The sequence below is a fragment of the Chlorocebus sabaeus genome, chromosome 24, assembly GCF_047675955.1.
Source record: "Chlorocebus sabaeus isolate Y175 chromosome 24, mChlSab1.0.hap1, whole genome shotgun sequence".
Taxonomy (NCBI): Eukaryota; Metazoa; Chordata; class Mammalia; order Primates; family Cercopithecidae; genus Chlorocebus; species Chlorocebus sabaeus.
The window spans coordinates 40524235-40547630 of record NC_132927.1 but is presented as its reverse complement, the minus strand read 5'-3'; the positions used below and the strand labels follow the sequence as shown (position 1 = coordinate 40547630).

Here is a 23396-nt window from a genome sequence, read left to right as displayed (position 1 = left end):
TCTTCATTCAACCAGATAAATTATCTATACCACAAGAATACGTGGAAATTTCCAATTTTTTATGTAAGATGGGATGTAAAACTTCAAGTTGTTTGGCTACAAAAAGTGGTGTTGCACAGGATTTGACTAGACTCTGCAGTATCAGGACAGCATTTAGGCCTTGCCTGTGGACTCAATTACCAGTGGAACTGTCAAGACCCATTTTTCCGTACTACCATTTGGGAAAAAGAGGACTGAAAAAGAATGGGTATACAAATAAATTTTGGCCTGTATATGCATACTGTATCTTTGGAAGAATATACAACAAACCGGTAACATTGATTGCTTCTGTGGAGAGGAATTGATAAGAGAAAAATTTATCACATATACCTTTTGCACCCTCTGAATTTTGAGCCATGTGACTATATAACTTATACAAAAATTATTTAAAAACCAAACTGTTCCAAGGACTCAATCTTTGGACAAGTGTTATGAAACACAGATGTCCACTGTAGCTATTTTCATAACAGTGAAGTTAGAATATACATGAAACATATATGTAAGGAAATCATTCCATTCCTCAACTTGGCTGTAGTGGGAATATACTTTTTCTTTTTATCTTTTATCTTTTTCCTTTTGCAGCTGTGCTTAGAAGGGAATACAATTTTATGAGGAGGAAAGTCAAGCTCAAATTGGTCAAGTGGCTAGCATATTTCCTCCAGGTGAATCAGGAATGAAACACACTGACCCGGACAAGCTTTGGGTTACTTGGGATCTTTTTGGAATATGGTCATGATTGAATCAACTCAATGCTCCTTCCCTTTCCCTGATTCTTTCCACTGATAAATAGGATGCTGAGACCATGAAAGCTGAAAAGATCCCACTGGAAACTGAGAAGTGTGATACTTGAAAAAAATTACGGCTGCTCAAGGGTTTACATGTCACATTCTGCACAGGTTCCTAGACGTTATGGAAGGAAACTCTGTGTATCAGCTGAGAGCATGACTCCAAATTCTCTCTGTTGTTACCAAAGTCTTGCTCTAAACCTAATGAGGTAGGGATGATAAAAACCTTGAAAATTAGGCATAGAAATCTTGTTAACCTAATAAAGCCACTGACTGACACATCACCAGCAAATATCACTTAATAGTGAAATGTTAGAATCATTTTCTAAAATCAAGAACGGAAGACTCAGCTATTAATGCTTCTGCTTAACAATGTTCTGAAGGTATTGACCTGTGTAGGAAAAGTAGGAAAAAAAAAGTATATTAAAAATAAGAAACAAACAAAAATAACCTTGTCATTATTGACAGATGATGATGGTCTCACAGACACCCCAAAAAATACATAAACGAATTGCTGGAATTAACATAAGAGTTTAACAAGATGGTTAAACATAAATATGCAAAGACCAATTGCATTTCTAGGTATCAGCAATAATCAGTTAAAAAATATAATTAGAAAAAGGTAGTATTTTCAAAAACTTCAAAATATTGCACCAAGAAATAAATCTAACAATAGATATCTCTTTTGTGATTAAGAAAATTGTAACAAGAATAAGCCAGGTATGGTGGCTCAGGTCTGTAATCCGAGCACTTTGTGAGGCCGAAGCGGGTGGATCACCTGAGGTCAGGAGTTAGAGACCAGCCTGGACAACATGGTGAAATCCCATCTCTACTAAAAATACAAAAATTAGCTGAGCGTGGTGGCAGGTGCCTGTAATCCCAGTTACTCGGGAGGCTGAGGCAGGGGAATCCCTTGAACCAGGGAGGCAGAGGTTGCAGTGAGCCAAGATCGTGCCACTGCATGATAGCCTAGGGGACAAGAATGAAGATCCATCTCAAAAAAAAAAAAAAAAAAAAAAAAAAAAAAAAAAAATTATAAGCCATTAGTGAAAAAAACTAAATAATATGACCAAAGGGAAATATATACCACATTCATGAGCATAAGCAGGAATACTAAAAAAATTTATCCAAGTTAATCTATAAATTCAATGCAATTCAATTATAACTCTTTATCAGAACTCTTCATGGTTTAACAAGCTGCTTCTCAAAGTTACAGAAGATCAAAGATCTAGGGACATCCAAACTAATGTGAAAGAACAAGTGTGTGGGTACACATCACACCTGAAATAAAGATGTGTTACAATAAAGTGCAGCCATTAAGATAGTTTGATATTAAAGCTGAGCTACACAGACCAATGGAACAGAGAACTGAGAAAAGAATCCTGGTATATGGAAATCTGATATTTGACATTAGACAATAAATAGGCACCAAGACAACTGCTATCCAGATGAATAAAATTAGAAAATGGATCTCTGCCTTAAAATATATGCAAAAATCAATTCATCAATGAATAAAGATGTGAACGTAAAAACCAAAAACCGAAAACTTTTTGAAGAAAATGTAAGCACGTATTTTACGACTTTAGTATGAAGATTTCACAGAGGAAGTGGAAAATACTAATCATATAGGAAAATACTGACAAATTCATCCACATTAACAAAATATCTTTTGTTCAGCCAGCAACACCAAGGAAAAAGTAGAAAAACAGGCTCTCAGATGGGAAGAGACATTTGCAATGTATACACTCAGTAGAAGAGGAATATTTAAAATAAATAAGCAGCTCCTTCAACTCAATAAGAAAAAGACAAATAGCCCAATAGAAAAAAATCAGTAAAAGGTACAAATAGGCAATTCACAAAAGGGCAAATATGAAAAAAATGTGAAACTGACTAGTAAACTATAAAGAGACACTATCTCACTCATAGCTGCTGGACTAGCAAAAGTTAAAAAAAAATCTAATAATACCAAGTGACTACATATTCTTATAATGCATACTATACAGCAGTGAGAATGAATGTGCATTAGGTACCAACATCAATGACTCCAAATCATAATGAAGGAAACAAGTTACATTGTGGGCCAGGTGTGGTGGCTCACGCCTGTAATCCCAGCACTTTGGGAAGCCGAGGCAGGTGGATTGCTTGAGGCCCCAGGAGTTCAAGACCAGCCAGGCCAACATGATGAAACCCTATCTCTACTAAAAATACAAAAAATAAGCCATGTCTGGTGGCATGTGCCTGTAATCCCAGCTACTTGGGAGGCTGAAGCATGAGAATTGCTGGAACCCAAATGGTGGAGGTTACAGTGAGCCAAGATTGCACCACTGTATTCCAGCCTAGGCGACAGGAGACTCTGTCTTAAAAAAAGAAAAAAAAATTATATTATACATAGTACTGCTTATATAAAGTTTTAAAATTTATGTATTTTGTTTACTTTTTAGAGGCAGTCTTACTCTGTCATTCAGAGTGGAATGTAGTGGTGCATTCATGAGTCACTGTATCCTCGACCTACTAGGCTCAAAGGATCCTCCCACCTCAGCCTCCCCAGCAGCTGGGATCACAGGCAAGTGCCACTACACCCAGCTAATTAAAAAAATTTTTTTGTACATATGGGGATCTCAATTTGTTGCTCAGGCTACTTTCAAACTGCTGGACTCAAGGGATCCTCCCACTGCAGCCTCCCAAAGTGCTGGGATTATAGTTGTGAGTCACCATGCCTAGCTATATAAAGTTTAAAAACAGAAAGCAATTCTACATCTCACTGACAGCAGGCTGGGTGTGTGGCTCCCGCCTGTAATTCTAGCACTTTGGGAGGCCAAGGCAGGAGGATTGCTTGAGCCCAGGAGTTTGAGACCAGTCTGGGTAACATGACAAAACCCCGTCTCTAAAAAAAAATACAAAAATTAGCCGGGCATGGTGGTGTGTGCCTGTAGTCCAGGCTACTCAGGGAGCTGAGGTGGGAGGATCGCTTGAGCTTGGGAAGTGGAGGTTGTAGTGAGCTGAGATCGTGTCACTGCACTCTAGCCTGGAAGATAGAGCCAGACCCTGTCTCTCAAAAACAAACAAACAAATGAACAAACAAAGAAAAACACTGACACCTACAAACACAAGTATTAAAATTACTAGGATATGTGTAAGAATGATGAACACCAAATCCAGGGTTACTGACACCTCTAAGGAGAAGTTAGATCATACAGGACACTTGAACTGTGTGTATAATTTTTTTTTATATTTTAGCTGGGTGATGGTGTCATGGCAGTTTGTCATATTATTTGTTATGCCTTTTAGCACATTAGACATTTTTACAATAAAGAAAAAAGATGTAGGGAGAAAGACACTAATTTCTAGCCCAGCTTGAAGTAGGAGACTATTCATTTCTTCCTCATTTCTTCAGTTTGATCCCTGAAAGTCATTGAAGGAAGTAAAAAATTAGAAGACCATTCCAACAGTCTCTCAATGTCTTTTAAACATCAAAGCTGCAGACAGAAAAGAGATGCAGGGAGTTGCTGACCTGGGAATTTTCCTGGCCCCAATTCCTATCCATAAGTTTGCCTTGTCTTCAGCTAAGGCCTAAAATATCCAGCAATTTTTGCTAGTGTGGTATTCATTAGGAAGAATATAGTTTGGACCGTTTTATAAAAATGTTATACTGGAGCAAACCCCAACCTACTGGCTTTCAAAAATGAATTCTTTAGTCATATTTTACTCTCGTTTCAAAGAAAAGGACATTTGATAAGGGAACAGCTTTTACAGGAATCTCAGAGGCCACATCTTATATTACAGAGGAGGAACAGACACAAAGAGGACCTGAAGGAGAAAACCCCTAAGATCCTAAGAAGTGAGTTTTTGCAAAAGTCTTTCTCGTCTTCAAACAACAATCGTAAAAAGCATCAATTCGAATTCCTTGAGAGACCAGCATGTTATGTTAGACAGTAGATCGGGAAAATATTTTCTGATTTGAAAATGAAAACTCAGTTTCAACACAGAAAGAGGCAAAGAAGCACTTCAAAGTACTCAGAAAACAGCTAAGTGATTATCTTGACCACTTGTTCGGATTTCAATACCTTAATCAGCTCTTTTTCGTTATGGAGGTCCTCGTGAAGCTCTGGAAGAGGATCTTCACTTTGTGCCTTTAAAACTTGCAGCCTGCTTTTCAACTCCTTGATTTTCTTTTCACACTGGTCCCAGGTCTATTTGAAAACAAGATTAAAACTGGTAAGTACTTTGCTCTTTAGAATGAATTGTGGAAATAGAATAGCTCATTTACTCCACATAATCTTTCTATTAAGTTTGTTTTTATAAATCACACAGATACCCAGTTCCTTGTCTTGAGCAGACTATGGTCTCCCAAAAGCAGAAGGAACACCAATATGATTCGAGCCTCCTTGCAGCTTTACCTGTGGCTCATTTCAACCAACAGGCTGGCCTTTGCTTGAAAATAGTTCTTCTGGGCCGGGCATGGTGGCTTAAGCCTGTAATCCCAGCAATTTGGGAGGCCGAGGTGGGTGGATCACCTGAGGTCAGGAGTTCGAGACCAGCCTGGCCAACATGGCAAAACTCTGTCTCTACTAAAAATACAAAAATTAGTTGGGTGTGGTGGCATGTGCCTGTAATCCCAGCTACTTGGGAGACTGAGACAGGAGAATTGCTTGAACCTGGGAGGCGGAGGCTACAGTGAGCTGAAATCGCACCATTGCACTGTAGCCTGGGCGACAGAGTGAGACTCCATCTCAAAAAATAAATAAATAAAAATAAAAAAGTTCTTCCTCGCTCCCCATATCCTTCTCATCTAACCAATGTGATTTCTACTTTAATTTTGGAAAAGTTCACACCTAAAAGGCTACTGTATGGATTAACTGTTAGCATTGACAGCCTTTGGCATATGCTATAATAGCACCACGGAGCACAAGCACTCAGCCACCTTCCTTGTCTTCTTTTCCACCATCACCCCTCTCCTCTGCTGACTCTCTTCTCCTTTCTACAGCCTGGCTTTAGTGACCTTTTCACATTTAACCTTCACTTTCCATTTCTCACCACTGTGCTGATTACCACCTTCTGCTTAAAGCACTTTCCTGTTTACAAAGCATTTTCAACTTTATTAACCCATAGTAATTATAATAACCTTAGGAGATATACAGGGAAAGTATTATCATTTTTAAAACAAGTATTATCATATTTAAATGGGAAAACTAAGGCTCAGAGAAAAATGACTAGCCCATGGATCTGGGGTTAAAAGCCAAGTCAAGGGTCGACCATCTCTTTTCTTGAAATTTTAATTGTTGAACAAAATAGGTGCCTGCATTTTCAACTATAGGGTATTTATATTCGATTCATTAGGATAAACTTCTTTTCCTGAAGTTACTAAAACTATACAAATCTACAATGAAACACTATTCTTCAGTACAGCTGATACCTAAATAAACTTGGGTTGGCCTCAGTCTATGGTAACCCCTCACTGAAGGGAGGCCCCTTGTCTAGCAATATCAACTATCTGAAACTCAACTCAAAAGAAAGCAAAGGGAGAAGCAAAATCACCAGTTCTTCAAACTGTTATTTGCAATTATCATTATGCTTTACAAACATGGCAGATGCTTAACAAATGTTTGCTAGTTAATGAATTCCATATAGTCCATATACCAAATAAAATTCAGATACTTTATTCACAGGAGAAATTCTCAAGCCCTAACTCAGCATATATTTACTCTTAATTCAGAAAAAAATGTCTGATAAGTTTGGTTATCTAGTTTTAGCACACACAACAGGTTAGAAAGAGTGGGCTATAAGAAGTAAGTGAGCTTGGAAAAAGAAAAAGTAAAAATAGATAGCTTGACATTAAGAGGAGAGAAAGAAAAATGATAAAAACCATATCAGAACTCAAAGAGCACAGTAGTTCAGGGAGGGCCACAGGTTCAAAGCAATTCAGAGGCCTTGAGAACAACGTGGTATCTCAGCATTACAAAACAATAACGATTTTCCTAATAGTGACTCAAAATATAACACTGTAGTTCTTAAAGGTATAATCATACATTATTTGGAAAATTCACTTATATGGAAAAGTACATTCTCTGATGACAGCAGAAAAATGAAGTGTTTCTGTCTGTTTCTTTTCATATACTATGCCAAGAACAGGCTGTACATGGAACATTAGTTTTATGTATTGAACTTTAATTGAATATGTTTCCTGTTTCATAAAAATAAGTATCTTAATAGAATCTCAAGTATTTAAGTACTAAACATTGAGCTTTTGCAATGCTATATCATCATTTCACATTAAGTAACTGGCATGACTTATGGATTAGAGCTTGAGTTGGAAACTCATGATACCACAGTTTCCTAAAATCATTTCCATTTTTGACACCGCAAATGAAAATCTATGTACGGAATTTGAGTATCATGAATGGAAAAGTAAGTGGTGAGTTTACCTCTACAGTGCTCTGGAGCTGCTTAATCATCTCTGCCAGCTGGGGCTCCATGTCTTTCCAGTTGTCCTGAAGTTGACTGATTCTCCTACCCACAGACTCTTTAGTTTCCAGATCAGTTGTGAGCAGTAACTTTTCTCCAGCTTTCACGGTTAGGGCATAGGTAGTTCGCCATCTTTGAAAATGAATTTCTTTATTCTAAGAAAAAAAAGAAAAGTAATTTGCTTAGGTTTCTGATGTGTTCAAAATGTGATTTTGTGTGTGTGTGTGTGTGTGTGTGTTTCCTTCAGAGTTTTACTTAAGAGTTAAACTAGATATAAATTAAACAAATTGGGTTAGAATGTACATACACACACTCACATCAAAAGCTAATGTTTTACATTGAGTAGATAAGCATACTACTAAGTGAGGTGTTCTTAAAATAATTTCCAAAGACTGGTGAGATAAGATTCTTAGTGATTAGAAGCACACTTAATGATTAGAAGCACAGAGAAATAAAAAAAAAAATACACATCATAGAATAATAGCCCACAAGGTAAATGGATCTAAGAGTATTAAGAAAGTGAATGGAGTAACAGACCTGAAATCAAGTAACAGACCTTACATTATGCTAAACAAATATAAAAGGAAAGAATGCAAGAAAGAGTAAAAATACAAAAAATATACATTTCTTAAGCTTTTTATGGGCACATAAACATGTACATCGATATGTGCCCCAAAGGGGCAGCTTTAAAAAATTCCATCCAAATATCATGTAGGCTTTCTGAAAATTAAAAACAATTTTTTAGGCCTGGTGTGATGGCTCATGCCTGTAATCCCAGCACTTTGGGAGGCCAAGACAGGCAGATCAATTGAGCTCAGGAGTTCAAGACCAGCCTGGCCCACATGGAGAAACCGTGTCTCTACTAAAAATACAAAAATTAGCCAGGCATGATGGTGGATGCCTGTAATTCCGGCTACTTGGGAGGCTGAGTCACAAGAATCACTTTAACCCGGGAGGCAGAGGTTGCAGTGAGCCAAGATCACACCACTGCATTCCAGCCTGGGTGACAGAGTGAGGCTTTGTCTCAAAAAAATAAAAATTAAAAAAAAAATCAAAAACAAAATTTTTTAAGAGACAAGGTCTTGTTTATTTTTATTTTTTTTCTATTTTTTAGTGGTGGTGTTACAGCTCCGTGACTGCTCTTGCAGAGCTGGGCCACTCCATAGGCAGTGTGCAGAGAGTAGCGGGGGTCCTGTTTTTTAAGAGATGCACCACCACACCTGGCTACATGGGTTTTCTTTAAAGAGATTGAAACTAGGTGTTTATAATACAAAAATAAAGTAAAAACTTTAAAATGTGTCCATACTCCCAAAGGCATTTGGTTTTGGAGGAAAAATTAAATAGTTTTTGTCTGTTCTAAATATGTTTTCCTGGCTGGGCATTCTGGTGAGTACTGTGGCTGCAGCTACTCGAGAGGCTAAGGTAGCCTCACCAGAAGTGTGAGGTTACAGTGAGCTATGATCACGCCACTGCACTACAGCCTGGGAGACAGAGTGAGTACCTATATCTAAAAATATATATAAGCAAATAAATAAATAACACATAAATATTATTTCCTTCACCTTGGAATTTCTTGAGGGAGACAGAGCATGGGCATTTTCCAAAATGGGAGCTGATAAACATCAACAGAGCATCACTAATTTACAAAGGCGTTTCTGACAAGCCTGAAGATCACCCACACCCAAAGAAGGAAAGCCAAATGCACCCTCAGGAGCAGCACACAAATAAAAGAAACAGCAACTGGACCACAGGCACTCCACGCACGTCTCTCCAACCTATTGTGCTGCGCAAATGAGCCACTGGTAGAAGACCTGCTCCTCCCTTAGTCTTCCCTAACGTGGTCAACAGCACACTATTTGCCAAGATGCTTAAGCTTCAATACAGAGTCATCCTTCATCCAGCTTTTCCTTTACCAGATTCACAAACCGACACTCCAAAATACAGTGTTTTGACACGCTGAACTGAAGTCGTCTCAGGGTCTCTCTGCCCTCCCGCATTGTGTCTCCTAAAGAAGCTGAAGTCCTTTATCTGCCTAAGACCCGGACTCACCAAGGAGAATGATTGTTTTCTCTTTCCCTCCCTGTTACCTCATTATCTTATTGCAGAAAAGAAGACCCAGATGTAACCACACCCGAACAGACTCTTTCAAGATGACTGCCTCCAAGGATCACTGAAATTCCAAAGATAACCTCTTTTTTTTTAAAGACAGGTCTTGCTCTGTTACCCAGGCTAGAGTGCAGTGGTGCGACCATGGCTCATCGCAGCCTCAACTATGGTCAACCATGGCTCACCATGCCTGGTTAATTTTTAAATTTTTTTGTAGAGACGGGGGTCTCACTATGTTGTCCAGGCTGGTCTCAAACTGGGCTCAAGGGATCCTCCCACCTCAGCCTCCCAATGTGTTGGGACCGCAGCCAATCCTCATCAAACGGTGGCACCTGTGTCCCCTCCTCTCAAACTCATGTGGGCACATATGATGGCCTTCATTATTAGAGTGTGGCAGAAGCGATAGATGTGACTTCTGAGGCTGGGTTTATAAGGCAATACAGCTTGTTCTGGGGATAAGAATCTTTGAAGCCATTGGGGTACCATATAAGGAGTCTGGCCACCAGAAGCCCTCACATGGCAAGACCACAGAGAATGATGCCCAAGGAGAGGAGCTCCACCGTCCTAGCTCCTTGCTGCTCCAGTTGTTCCAGCCTAAGCATCGGTCATGTGAGTGAGCTTCAGATGACGCCAGCCCCAGCCAGCATGTGACTGCAACTGCCTGAGAGACCCCAAGCAGAAACCACCAACCCCTGTCAACCCTAAGAATGACAAGACAGAATGATGAGTGTCATTATGCAGCGATAGGTAAGTGAGATGTTAGGATTCCTACTTTTTTTTCTTTAGCTCCCCTACAACCAGGAACAGCCAGAGTGATCTTTAAAAAATACGGGGCTGGGCACGACGGCTCACGCCTGTAATCCCAGCACTTTGGGAGGCCAAGATGGGTGGATCACCTGAGGTCAGGAGTTTGAGACCAGCCTGGCCAACAGGGTGAAACCTTTTCTCTACTAAAAATACAAAAATTAGCTGGGCGTGATGGCAGGCACCTGTAATCCCAGCTACTCGGGAGGCTGAGACACGAGAATCGCTTCAACCTGGGAGGCGGAGGTTGTAGTGAGCCAAGATTGCACCACTGCACTCCAGCCTGGGCGACAGAGCGAGACTCTATCTCAAAAAAAACAAACAAACAAAAAAAAACAGACAAACAAACAGTGTCATGCTGCCCTCTCCCTCAGCTGAAATGCTTCAAAGGCTCCCTGGTTCCAGCCAGACCAGGTAATCCAGCTACCACACCCAGCCTGCAAAACACTCCTCCCTACCCGGCTTTCTAGTTCACCTCCTGCCACTGCTGCCTTGCCAGCTCTGCGCCAGGCACACTGGCCTTTTTGCCGTTCCTCTGCTGTGCTGAGCTTGTTCTCATCTTGGGGACTTGGAGTAAGCCTCTCCGTCGGTCTGAAAGGCTCTTTCCTCAGATCTTGCATGGCTGGCTCCTTCTCATCATTCAGTCCCAGGTTAATTGTCACACGGCCAGAGACAACCTAATCTAAAGGAGCCACACATCCCCATCTCTACTGGCCCCGTTTTAATGATCTACGTTAAGTCTTATTACAATCCGATATTTTACTATTTATTAATTTATCTGATTAATTATTCTAGTTTACTTACTACTTTGTCTGCCCTTACGAGAGTGAAGGTCTTCTCTCCGTCCACACCCAGCACTTAGGACAGTGATTGGCACAGAGAAGGCACTCAATTAATATGCGATGATTGCCTAACGAGTGAGGGCTGTACAGGATCTCAGGAGGATGGTGTTTGTTGAGAGGCTTCTCTAAGGTGGAGAGTAGCTCTACAGCTCCATGGGACATCCCAACCACCTACGTTAAGCCTGTGCTCATCAAGCAAGTTTCTTTTGGAAAGCTTTGTTGCCTAAATGAATTTGCCCCTTTATTTTTTATTTTTTACAATTAGTTTTTAAAATTTTTGTGAGTGCATGAGGTTTTTAAATATAGGCATGCAATGTCAAATAAGCACATCATGGAGAATGGGGTTTCCATCCCCTCAAACATTTATCCTTTGAGTTACAAATAATCCAATTACATTCTTTAAGTTATTTAAAAATACACAATTAAATTATTATTGACTATAGTCACCCTACTGTGCGCTATCAAATAGTTAGGTCTTATTCTATTTTTTTTTTGTACCCACTGAATTTGCCCTTCAAGAGTAAACAAAACTATCACTGTACATTACTACACTAATGGTCAATTTATACATTAGTCAGTAGCTTAAGAATCTGGGTGGTTTGAGTCTGTCGCCCTGAAATCCCCCACTTTATTCACCCATCTCCACTCCATGCCTCCTCTCATGGCCCAAGAGAACCTCAGTATTTCTGGATGAATGGGTAATATTGGGTTTCCAACCTCACAATGCTAGGGACCAGGCTGTGGGGTGTGGTGACTGCACCTTGCTGGCCTCACATTGCAGAGAGCACACTTGGATCACATTATCATCAAAAACATTAAACCAAAGGTGAATGAACACCTTGCAAATAATGACCACGCTGTGATTCTCACAATGCTACGATGCATACACTACCTTCAGCTCATGGATCAGACTTCTGGTTTGGTAGAGGCTGAAGCACTCCTGGCCCTTCACTGCAGATAGCAGGTGGCTGGTGTCATTGAGGAAGCGAAACAAGTTCTCCACAGAAGTAGTGAAATCCTGCCACTGCCTCACCAGCCCATCAATGTCACCCTTCCTCTGCCATACACCCTGGACGGCATTCTGCCACCGATCCGTCAGCTTTGAGAATTCTGAAATAAATTCTGGTCTGGGGAGAAACAAATGGTTATAGAATCCAGACATCAACATGTAGAAAAAATAACTATCAGTGGGTAATAGCAGCTCAGATTCAGTTTTTATAAGTGTAATTTACATGAAAAAAAATCCCAACTTCTAAAAATCTGAGTACTATTCCATTTAAACATGATGAAAGCTTTGGGAGGGGCAGCATGCGGACTGAGATTAGTAGAAGGTATCTGCACCGTAACCTGGTATTTTGCCAGCATGCATAACCATTCCCTTAAACAAACTGAAGTTGTTTTAATATACATTATGCCAAATGCAGAAAGGAAAACTAGAAACTGGATCAATGGGAAACAGATGAACAGGCAGGTACTTTGTAATACTATGGATTACTTAAGTGTACTTTATATAATTTTAGCAATAAAGAGCATGCCTTATTGCAGCTACTCAACAGTTTTTTTTTTTTTTTGAGACGGAGTCTTGCTCTGTCACCCAGGCTGGAGTGCAGTGGCGCGATCTCGGCTCACTGCAAGCTCTGCCTCCCGGGTTCACGCCATTCTCCTGCCTCAGCCTCCTGTGTAGCTGGGACTACAGGCGCCCGCCACTACGCCCAGGTATTTTTTTGTATTTTTAGTAGAGACGGGGTTTCACCGTGTTAGCCAGGATGGTCTCTATCTTCTGACCTCGTGATCCGCCCGCCTTGGCCTCCCAAAGTGCTGGGATTACAGGCGTAAGCCATCGCGCCCAGCCAACAGTTCTTTTCTGGATAAATAATATGCTTCACATGAGAAATAAGGCCTCTTAGTCATTATGGAAAGTCATGTTTTTCTGTACAGATCAAATAGAAATTAGTTTATCATCCTGGAACTGGCTTGATTTACTGCTTCAGAGCTAGGGAGAAAAGGGCTTTACATTTCTTAGTTATGCTGAAAGAAGATTCAGAGGTGTATGAGTGGCGATGTGGAAGAAAAATCATACCCATTAGGACATTTAGAGAAGTATATAAGTGGCCAGGCCATGTCCAGGCTGTCTGCCATGGGTACCAGCTGCATGAGCAGACTCACTCAGCATTAGCAGACTGGCCAAAGGGGCTCTGTTCAGCCTGACTGGCACTGCCCAGTGACCCTAAGCCCACATATGTAGCATGGAGAGAAAGCCCTTCTTCATACTTATAGGATTTAGCTACTTACTGGGAACACTAGGAATAATTTTTTAGAAATCATTTTTTAAGTAGCAAAACATCATGAGGATGATGGTAGAGAGGGAAACAGTACAGAAGAATCATTTGGGGGCACAAACTTAGTTAACAATACTTGAGAAGTGAGCATTTTCCAAAGCTTCTGGGCTGCTAACCCCATCCATCTACCATAGGGAAAAGGTGTCTGTCACTGATGTTTTTATGGTCACCCAGCAAGATCTAGTCCCACTACAGAGTTAGAAGCCTGGTCCCATGGTGATCTGTCAATGAACATGGCCACAGGGCACCAACATGGTCAAGGTTCACATGGCAGAAAGCTTGCCCCAACTGAATACATTACCTTTCATCCACCCACAACCTTCAGGAGCCCCAGACAGCTCACCTGTTCTCTATTTCTGTTGTGTCCAGGAGTTGTAAAGATTGGGTGACATAGGAATCAGCAATTGTCTGGTTTATAGAAACTTCAGCTTCTAACATCTGCATATGAGTCCAAACAGAAAATATCAGCTAGTAAAATTCATTTTATGAATCTGGGAACCTACATTTCTTATTAAAATCTAAGCTCACAAAGGATATGATGAATAATTTTCATATGATTTGAATCTACTGCAAAAAAATGTTCAGCTATCATATCAACATCACCTATGAATATATTCTTAAAAGCAAACAGGTTTAATAATAATTACATCTGATACCCATTTGTTAGGCATTTACGATTTGGTAGGCACTCTGTAAAACATGCATTATCTCATTTATTTCTCAGACTTAGGACTGAAGTACTATTATTACATCCATCTGAAGAGGAGGAAACTAAGGTATAAAAAGGTTGAGTAACTTATTCAAGGCCACTCAGCTTTTTGGCAGGGGAAATTTCATTTTAATTGGATGATCTTCATGTAGCAATGTAGACTTCAATCAGTTAACGTTAAAAAGTTGCAGTGAACTAATTCTGCACACTTTTGAAATGTGTCCTTTGTAATCCCAGCACTTTGGGAGGCCAAGGCAGGCGGATCACTTGAGGTCAGAAGTTTGAGACCAGCCTGGTCAACATGGTGAACCCTATCTCTACTAAAAATACAAAAATTAGCCAGGTGCAGTGGCACATGCCTGTAGTCCCAGTTACATGGAAGGCTGAGTCACGAGAATTGCTTGAGCCTGGGGGATGGAAGTTTCAGTAAGCTGAGAATACGCCACTGCACTCCAGCCTGGGTGACAGAGGATGACTCTGCCTCCAAAAAAAAAAAAAAAAGAAGCAGGATCTGCCTATAACCACCAGGATTATTTTCAAATACATGTCAGCATAAGCACTGAGGAAAGTCCTGTGAAATTATTAATGCTACAGTTATAATTATACCAGGTGCTTTAATACTATGGAGAATTACTGAGTGAAAATACAAAGATGAGTTGAAGTATTTTATTATACCATTCTTAATAGAATGGTATAATATTTGCATTTTGTGGAAGCAAAGTTGTACTAGAAGCTTCCATGTACTGCAGAAAATCTAGGAGTCCTGTCCCTAATAAAATAGAGCAGTAAATGTTGAAATTTATGAAATGTACGAGAATTTTACAAATGACCAATTGACAACTGAATTTGCGTAAAGGTATACATTCTGTATTTAGAGACTGATAGGTACGCTCCCTGTGTTTTATTTAAAGCTATCTTTTCCTGACTCCTGTCCCAGGTGAGCGGTTCAAGGGTGGCAGAGAACACAGGTTTACCTCATAGGTTTTCTGCTGCTCCAGAAGCTCAGGAAGGCTGTTAGCTACATCCACTTTGAGTGCTTCTTCTACCTTCTCCAAAAGTTGGATCCACTTTTCACAGCAATAAAGAAACTTTTCATTCAGTCCAATTCCCTGAAGCTCACTAGAAAGGTTTAAAACAAACAAAACACACCCATATTAACAATGCCATTGCTGAGCTGAGCCGTTAATTTTACTTTAATTGAAACAACGACAGAGAAGGGATGTTCTAACCTGCAGCGCTCCAGTGCCGTGGCCGTGGCCCGAATCCACTGCCGGTTCACATTTTGTAACGTCTTCACAGCTACGTCACTAAGTGGGAGCTTGAGGCTCACTTCATTCAAATGTTCAATATCAGGTGACTGGGCTGTCAGTGCCAGCACATGATTCTAGTTTTAAAAATTAAAGTATAGGTTTTTGGATGCCAATAAGATATCGAGATGACAAACAACTCTCCTTATCTCAAAGATGAAGGGAAACTGGGGCCTGAACAGGCAAATGACTTGCCCACAATCAAACAGCTAGCTAATGTTAGAGTGAGACCTAAATTCAGCTCTCTCAATGCTATGCCTTCTAGAATACCAACCTGCACACACGGCCAGCACCCAAACAGCCCAGGAAATAGAAAGTGATCTCAGATTTTTCACTGAAGAATACAGAAAATCGGCTTTTTTATTTTTTATTTTTTGGAATGGAGTCTCATTCTGTCGCCCAGGCTGCAGTGCAGTAGCATGATCTTGGCTCACTGCAACCTTCACCTCCCGGGTTCAAGCGACTCTCCTGCTTCAGCCTCCTGAGTAGGTGGAATTACAGGTGCCTGGCACCACACCTGGCTAATTTTTGTATTTTTAATAGAGATGGGGTTTCACCATGTTGGCCAGGCTGGTCTAAAACTCTGACCTTAGATGATTCACCTGCCTCGGACTCCCAAAGTGCTGGGATTACAGGCGTGAGCCACCGTGCCCGGCCTAACAGGCTTTTTAAAAAAGGACCAATTCTGAACTTTTAAGTCCCATTTAGTCTGCCAGTAACCTGATCTTCCACAAACAGGTCAAGCACAGAGTGATGAAAATTTGATTCTTAAAATAACTCTAGCAGAACAAGGGACTTAAACACCCATATTTTGATAGAAAATGACATCATAAGAAAGCAAACTTATCAAAATTTCATTTTTAAAAAGATACTCCAGCAACAACTTCTAGGCTGACAATATGTCATGCAAACATCCTTAACAATACTGAAGTTATCACTACAGAACTCTGCTGTAATATTCTAGGTCAGGAAAAGCAAACTTTTTCTGTAAAACGCCAGATCATAAATATTTTAGACATTTGTGGGCCATATAGTCTCTGTAGCAACTAGTCAACTCTGCCCTTGTAGCATGAAAACTATAATAGACACTATGTAAATGAAAGGGCATGGCTGTGTTCCAACAAAGTTTTATTAAAAATCAGTGATGGACAGTGCACCATAGTTTGCTGACTGATCTAAGTTATGAATATTGATTCCTAGGGGAGTTACAAGACCAGATTTAATTCTTTCAGTCATTTATATTTACTAAACTAAACTTACTAAGGTAAAGACAAGAAAAATGCACAATTTTAATAGACTTTTATTTTTTATATTAAACCAGAAAAATTCAATTAATCACAACAGCCAACTTCTAGATTATTGTGGTTCACTGATAGTAATTATGAAAAAACATCTACTACAAATTACTCTGACATATTACTAAAAGAGATCCCTATGTCGTCCTACTTTTCCTAGGTCTGAGGGAAAACAGGACAGTAATGAATGGCATAAAAATGACTGTGCTTAAGGGTGAGTTAGGCCGGGCGCAGTGGCTCAGGCCTGTAATCCCAGCACTTTGGGAGGCCAAAGCAGGCAGATCACCCGACGTCAGGAGTTCAAGACCAGCCTGGCCAACATGGTAAAACTTCACCTCTACTAAAAAATACAAAAATTAGCCGGACATGGTGGCACACGTCTATAGTCCCAGCTACTCGGGAGGCTGAGGCAGGAGAATCACTTGAACCTGGGAGGCAGAGCCTGCAGTGAGCCGAGATCGCGCCACTGTACTCCAGCCTTGGCGACAGGGTGAGACTCCGTCTCAAAAAAAAAAAGAAAAAAAAAAAAAGAGTGAGGATGCAAACATTCTAAAAGTTCACAGTAATCAGCTTATTTTTTTTTAACCCTATGGCGAGTCTAAGTCCTTAGAAAAGACAAATATTGGCAATACCAGGAATGAGTCAGGATTTTCTTTTTCTTGTTGGTGAAGTCTATCCAAATTCTCTTCTTCATGCGTAATAAGACCTTTTAAAGATTCCAGCCGGTCTCCAAAATCCTTAAACTGTGAGAGAACAAACTAGAACAAGAGAAATTTTCATTAGAAACTATTTTCATGCACATGCAAAACAGAAGTAAATACAGGCTTGGGAGGTGCTAAGAATTCAAGATGTGTTTGGCCAGGCACGGTGGCTCATGGCTGTAATCTCAGCACTTTGGGAGGCTGAGGTGGGAAGATCACTTGAGCTCCGGAGTTCAAGACCAGTCTGAGCAACATAGGCAGACCCCATCTCTGCAAAAAAATAAAAAATTAGCTGGGCATAGTGGTGCGTGCCTGTGGTCGAGGCTGCAGTAAGCTGTAATTGTGCCACTGCACTCCAGCCTGGGTGACAGAATAAGACTCTGTCTCCCTGTCTCTAAATAAATAAATAAATAAATAAATAAATAAATAAAATGCAACAAAATAAAATAAATTCAAGTTGTTTTCGACATCCAGAAGTTCACTATTATCTCAAGAATCATAGATAAATATTCAGAAGCCCCCTGATTTTTCACTCTGTGCCTTTGAGCCTTCCTAAATGGACAGATCACCTGCCTGAGGGGACCACATAGAGGAGAGTCAGTAAACACTCTGTTCTCTCAGTTCCACTAGTTAAATGTGGTTTTTGGTTTGTTTGTTTTCCTGCTGGTATTGAGATGTGATATTGGAGCTCCATGGCCTTCTGTGAAGCTTGTTGACAGCTCATGCACTAAAGGCTTTATAAAAAGTGAATGAAGGCTGAGAGCAGTGGCTCATGCCTATAATCCCAGCACTTTGGGAGGCCAAGGTGGGTAGATCACTTGAGGCCAGGAGTTCAAGACCAGCCTGGCCAATGTGGTGAAACCCCATTTCTATGAAAAATACAAAAATTAGCCAGCCGGGCATAGTGGTTCATGCCTGTAATCCCAGCACTTTGGGAGGCCAAGGCGGGCGGATCACGAGGTCAGGAGATTGAGACCATCCTGGCTAACACGGTGAAACCCTATCTCTACTAAAAATACAGAAAAATCAGCCAGGCATGGTGGTGGGTGCCTATAGTCCCAGCTACTGGGGAGGCTGAGGCAGGAGAATGGTGTGAACCCGGGAGGTGGAGCTTGCAGTGAGCCGAGATCACACCACTGCACTCCAGCCTGGGTGACAGAGCGAGACTCCATCTCAAAAAAAAAAAAAAAAAAATTAGCCAGGCCTGGTGGTGGGCGACTGTAGTCCCAGCTTCTGGGGAGGCTGAGGCAGGAGAATCACTTGAACCCAGGAGGCGGAGGTTGCAGTCAGCCAAGATTATGCCACTGCACTCTGTCCTGGGTGCCAATCAAGAGTCTGTCTCAAAAAAAAAAAAAGTGAATGAGGATATGAAGATGTGACAAATCTTCATGCTTTAAGCAGTCACTTCTATGACTCAATTACTTGACTCAGAAATCCAAATAACTGTGAGATCTGAACAGTGTATGCAATATAATACATATATGACTTCTAGAACTAACATCTTCAATAATGAAGAAATGGTTGTTTAAGATCTGCCCATGTGATTGAAGCTAGAACCGTATATGTCTGGGAGCAGCCCGTAAAGCGCTATTGCTTCAAAGGATACAAGGGATTGAGGATGGAATGCAAATGTCCAAGACTAAAACTTGAATGAAAAGAAAAGATGAACCTCAAATTCATTTGCTTTCACAAGCAGCATCTTTTCCAAATAAGCAGCCCTTTGGAGGGAGTGCAGGGGACCCGGGAGGAGCACGTGGGTGCTGGACTCTACGGGTTGTGGGAGTCGATCCAGGATGCTGGAATTTTGGAGAAAGGCTTCTTTTGTTTTCCGCACATCATGCTGCAGCTCCTGCAGAAGAAAAAGTGATCACAAACACCTCTTCCTCCTTTCAAACCACGATTTCCTATCCGCTGCTGCTCCACCAAAATCTAGGAGAATATTTGCCCTGAAAATGTAGGCATGACCTTCTGTTATTATTATTTATTTTAAATAGCTGAAAAGGCTGGGCTTTCTTGAAATGATGTACATTACTGGCACTTTTCTGAAATTTGTCAGTTCAAAACTAAAAGTGACCACTGACTAATAGAGTTGAGGCTTCTAGTACATAGAAACTGGAGACAACCTGGGTACTCATGTGCCTTATATTTCAGTTGTCAAACAATTTAGGTATCTGCTTTCATGATGTTTCAAGAATCAATGCAACTCTGACTCCTACCTTAGACTTTCTGATATAAATGGATTCATGTGCAAAAACTATAGAATTTTATTAATTAGGCTGATTTTAAGGCTATTCTGGAAACACTGTGTATATACAATTTGTTTTTTTTTTTTTAATTTTTAAATATCAGCTCAGGTAGAAGTTAATCAGACGTACAGAGTATATCTGTTGGATTGCCACCTAATTAAATTGGCTGCCACTTTTTGATTTGACCTATAGTAGCAGAAGATACGAAATGCATCAGTTCACCCAGTTCAGAACTAAATAGTATTAACTTTCTGAGCATTCATTAACAGTAATAGAAAAAACACCAGAGAGGAAATTATGCAAGCTTTTAATATAGTCTGAAATTTACTATACCCACAGTAAAGGCCTAGCAACATGGCACCAAGTCCATGATTATCGCTAAAACAAGAGATACAACATGTATTATTCTTACAGGGTCATACTCAGTCGAGACACTTGCTTTTACTTCAGACTTCATATGAAGCTTTTGCCTTAGAGATTTAACACTAGAGAGAAAGCACAGACTTGGAACAAGGTGATATCGGGTACCCCTTATCCAGCTATTTGCTGCCTGGACGTCACCTCTGAGCTACCACCTGGTCCTCCCAGCTTCGCCTGTGTCCTACATGGCCGGCTCACAGCATCTGTCCTGACTGACTTCTCTGTCCCTGTGGTCTGTCTGGTCCCCAGGTCATGGCCGTCCCTTACTGGCCCTGTCTGTTGGGCTGACTTGGCCTTGGTTTTCCAAATGGACTTTGTTCCCACCTTTATGTCCTGCAGGGCTGGGGGCAGGATCTCTACCAGGTTGTTTCCAGACATGCTGATGTTTGCGAGCTGTTGAAACTTTGCTTCCTGCTGCTTCAGCCTTGCGGTAGCTTCGCCATGAGCATTGCTATAGGCCTTCCAGAGCTGGAGCAGACTCTGGGCCTTCTGCAACTGGTCTGCAACAGCTTGGTTCACCTGAGTCCACCTGTCAGTGCAATGTAAATAACATGACCCTCATTCTCTCCTTTACCTTGTAACAAAAGTACAATGCACACACTCTACTGGTAAGTTATTAGCAGATAGATCATTAACAAGACACTGTTAAATGGTTTTTAAAATTAGTGGCATCACCATCATAAAAACCATTATATAAAAAGAAATCCAGATTAGGCTATTTACTTGACTTTATAATATTGCACAAAAACTACAAAATTTATGATTGGCAACAAATACCTATGATGTTATGAATGTTTCACTCTCTATTTTTAAGGGAAGGGAGTGATGAAGGGAGCTCAAATTTTTTTTTTTTTTTTTTTTTTTTTGTAGAGACAGGGTGTTGATATGTTGCCCAGGATGGTCTCAAACTCTGCAGCTCAAGTAATCCTCCCACCTCAAGCAATCCTCCTGCCTCAGCCTCTCAAAGTGTTGGGATTATAGGTGTAAGCCATGGTGCCTTGCCTATGAATATCTCTTTGGCAAAGATGGAGAAAACACTGAACTGTATGCCTGATAAAATGTCTCCACATGAAGAGGCTCCCAGTTTACAGAGATATGCTATCTTTAAACAGGCTTTAACACTGTATTTACGTCAAATAAAAATTATTTTCTGTTTACACAAATGTTCCTTACATAGAAGTGGAAATAAAGGAAATTGTTTTATTATTCCATATACAGACTGTAGTATCTTGCCTTTCTTTCCTACTTTTTTTTTTTTTTTTTTCTGAAACAGGGTCTTGCTCTGTTGCCCAGGCTGGAGTGCAGTGGTGCAATCTCAGCTCACTGTAGCCTTGACCTCCTGGGCTTAAGCGATCCTCCCATCTCAGCCCCCACAGGTAGCTAGGATTACAGGTGCATGCCACCATGCCTGGCTAATTTTTGTATTTTTTTTGTAGAGATGGGGTTTCACCATGTTACCCAGGCTGGTCTTGAACTCCTGGACTCAAGTGATCTGCCCACGTCGGCCTCCCAAAGTGCTCAGATTACAGGCATGAGTCACTGTGCCCGGCCCATTTAACTTTTAAAAAATATTTTCCCCAACTTATTAATAAAAGAAAATAAGTAAACTTCATTTTAAATGGCTGTAGAAATGGTCTGTGGGTTTTTCCCCTTTGTTTCCGTAGTTTAATTGCTAAATTCCTTAGTTTAATTCCTGTTTAGTATGGATAGTTAAGATATTTGTAATTTTTGCTATTATGATAATGCTCAGATACAGTTTTGTTCAAAAGGCTTTTTTTCTGTATTTCAAGATATCAGTCTTAGACTAGATTTCTGAGAGAATTACAGAGTCAAAGAATATAGAGATGTAAATATTTGTAAGGTTATGGGAATAAACGGTCAATCTGCTTTCTGAAAGCATTATATTTACATTCTAACATGAAATACATGAGAATGTTTGCTCCACAATATCCTCAACCCTGCTAACTGATTAAAGAATAAAAGGTGCTTTACTTTTATGCATTTCAAAAATCTTATCAGAACTCTTTTAAAATAAGATTTTCCCTAATTATAAATACAACATATATTCACTGTCAAAAAGCAAACAAAATCCCCCCAGATATTTCTTTCTTCTTATCTATCTATCCTACCTACTTACCAATCCATGAGGAAGTTAAAATATGCTTGACATCTCATTTATCTAGAGGTAACTACTATCAGCATTTTGGTATTCTTTTCTTCAGTCTTTTTGCTATGCATATTTTTCAACATGCCTTCCAACATATTCTTGTGCCAACAAATGAATGTGTATGTGCAGCGTAACAACTGAGTTCCTTTAGCAATAGACTGCCCTGCCATATGTTTTGAGGGTAGCCCTGATATTATATGTGGAGTCAGATGCATTTGCATGTTCCTCTTAGTCTCTCTCCTCCCCCTCTTCCAATAAAGACTGGATCAAGAGCTAAGGGCACCACTGCAGGGTGTATAATTTGGTGTCCCTTGTTCATTACGTGTTCAAAGTTGATTTACAAGAGAGGCTGAAACTGCACAGAGGAATAATCAGGAAGGACACTTAAGATAGCATAACTCTTCATCCCTATTTCTAATCAATTGGTTGGAGGCCAACTTCTATATCTCACTCATCAAAATAAAAGCCCTGCAATTAACCAGGGCCACACTCCTTAAAGGGAGCTTTCATATCCCACCATAAGTAGTTCATCAAAGAATTCCTTCCAACCCCACAAAGGCCCTCCCCAGTAGATATTCTAACACTCCCTTTCTTCCACCTTATAATGTTTCCAGTGATGTTTGACCATCCCCTGCAGGCTGCCCATCTGGCCCACCCCTTTGTTTCTGCCTCTGACTTCGAGATCAAACTTGACATTTGGTCTATACCCTCTGTAAGTGAGTACACTGGGTTGTAATTAGGCCATTTCTAGACCAATTATACCAAACACGTGTACGAGGAATGTCATAGCCCTCATGACATAGAATCTTACATAGACTAGATCCATCAAAGCAGAAGAGACCAGAATAGGTTTTAGTCATCTCAGAGGAGGAAGAAGACACTGCAATGCCTACGCCCCCTCATTCTTCACCAGCCATTAAGAGGAAGATATCGTCATTCAAATTACATCTGAAAGCATACCTTTTATGAGTATTTTGGCATTTCTCTTCGATTATTTCAGCAACAGAGGGGCAGAGACCTTTGAGTTTGCCAATAACCTCCTGGAGTTTCTCCCAATTCCCTTCACTGCTCTCAGCTTCATCTTGCAGAGACTAAGAGACACATACAAGAAATTTAAGTTTCAGAATGGCCTGGCGACTTCTAAAGAAGGCAGCAGCTTCTCAACACTTGCTAC

The 23396-nt window shown here is 40.4% G+C and overlaps 1 protein-coding gene across 17 annotated transcripts in view; it reads right to left on the bottom strand.

The window, feature by feature from the left end:
• The window catches only part of SYNE2 (spectrin repeat containing nuclear envelope protein 2), a 374252-nt gene that overhangs the window by 42579 nt on the left and 308277 nt on the right, over positions 1 to 23396 (bottom strand). For all 17 annotated transcript variants that reach the window (XM_037984103.2, XM_037984105.2, XM_037984100.2 and 14 more), the window contains 10 exons: positions 23183 to 23313; positions 20380 to 20584; positions 19059 to 19238; positions 17321 to 17446; positions 15316 to 15470; positions 15061 to 15205; positions 13721 to 13815; positions 11931 to 12165; positions 7247 to 7441; positions 4889 to 5014 (listed from right to left, as the gene is read on the bottom strand). In XM_037984103.2, coding sequence (XP_037840031.2) covers positions 4889 to 5014; positions 7247 to 7441; positions 11931 to 12165; positions 13721 to 13815; positions 15061 to 15205; positions 15316 to 15470; positions 17321 to 17446; positions 19059 to 19238; positions 20380 to 20584; positions 23183 to 23313 — 1593 coding nt within the window. The remainder of the gene's footprint in view (positions 1 to 4888; positions 5015 to 7246; positions 7442 to 11930; positions 12166 to 13720; positions 13816 to 15060; positions 15206 to 15315; positions 15471 to 17320; positions 17447 to 19058; positions 19239 to 20379; positions 20585 to 23182; positions 23314 to 23396) is intronic.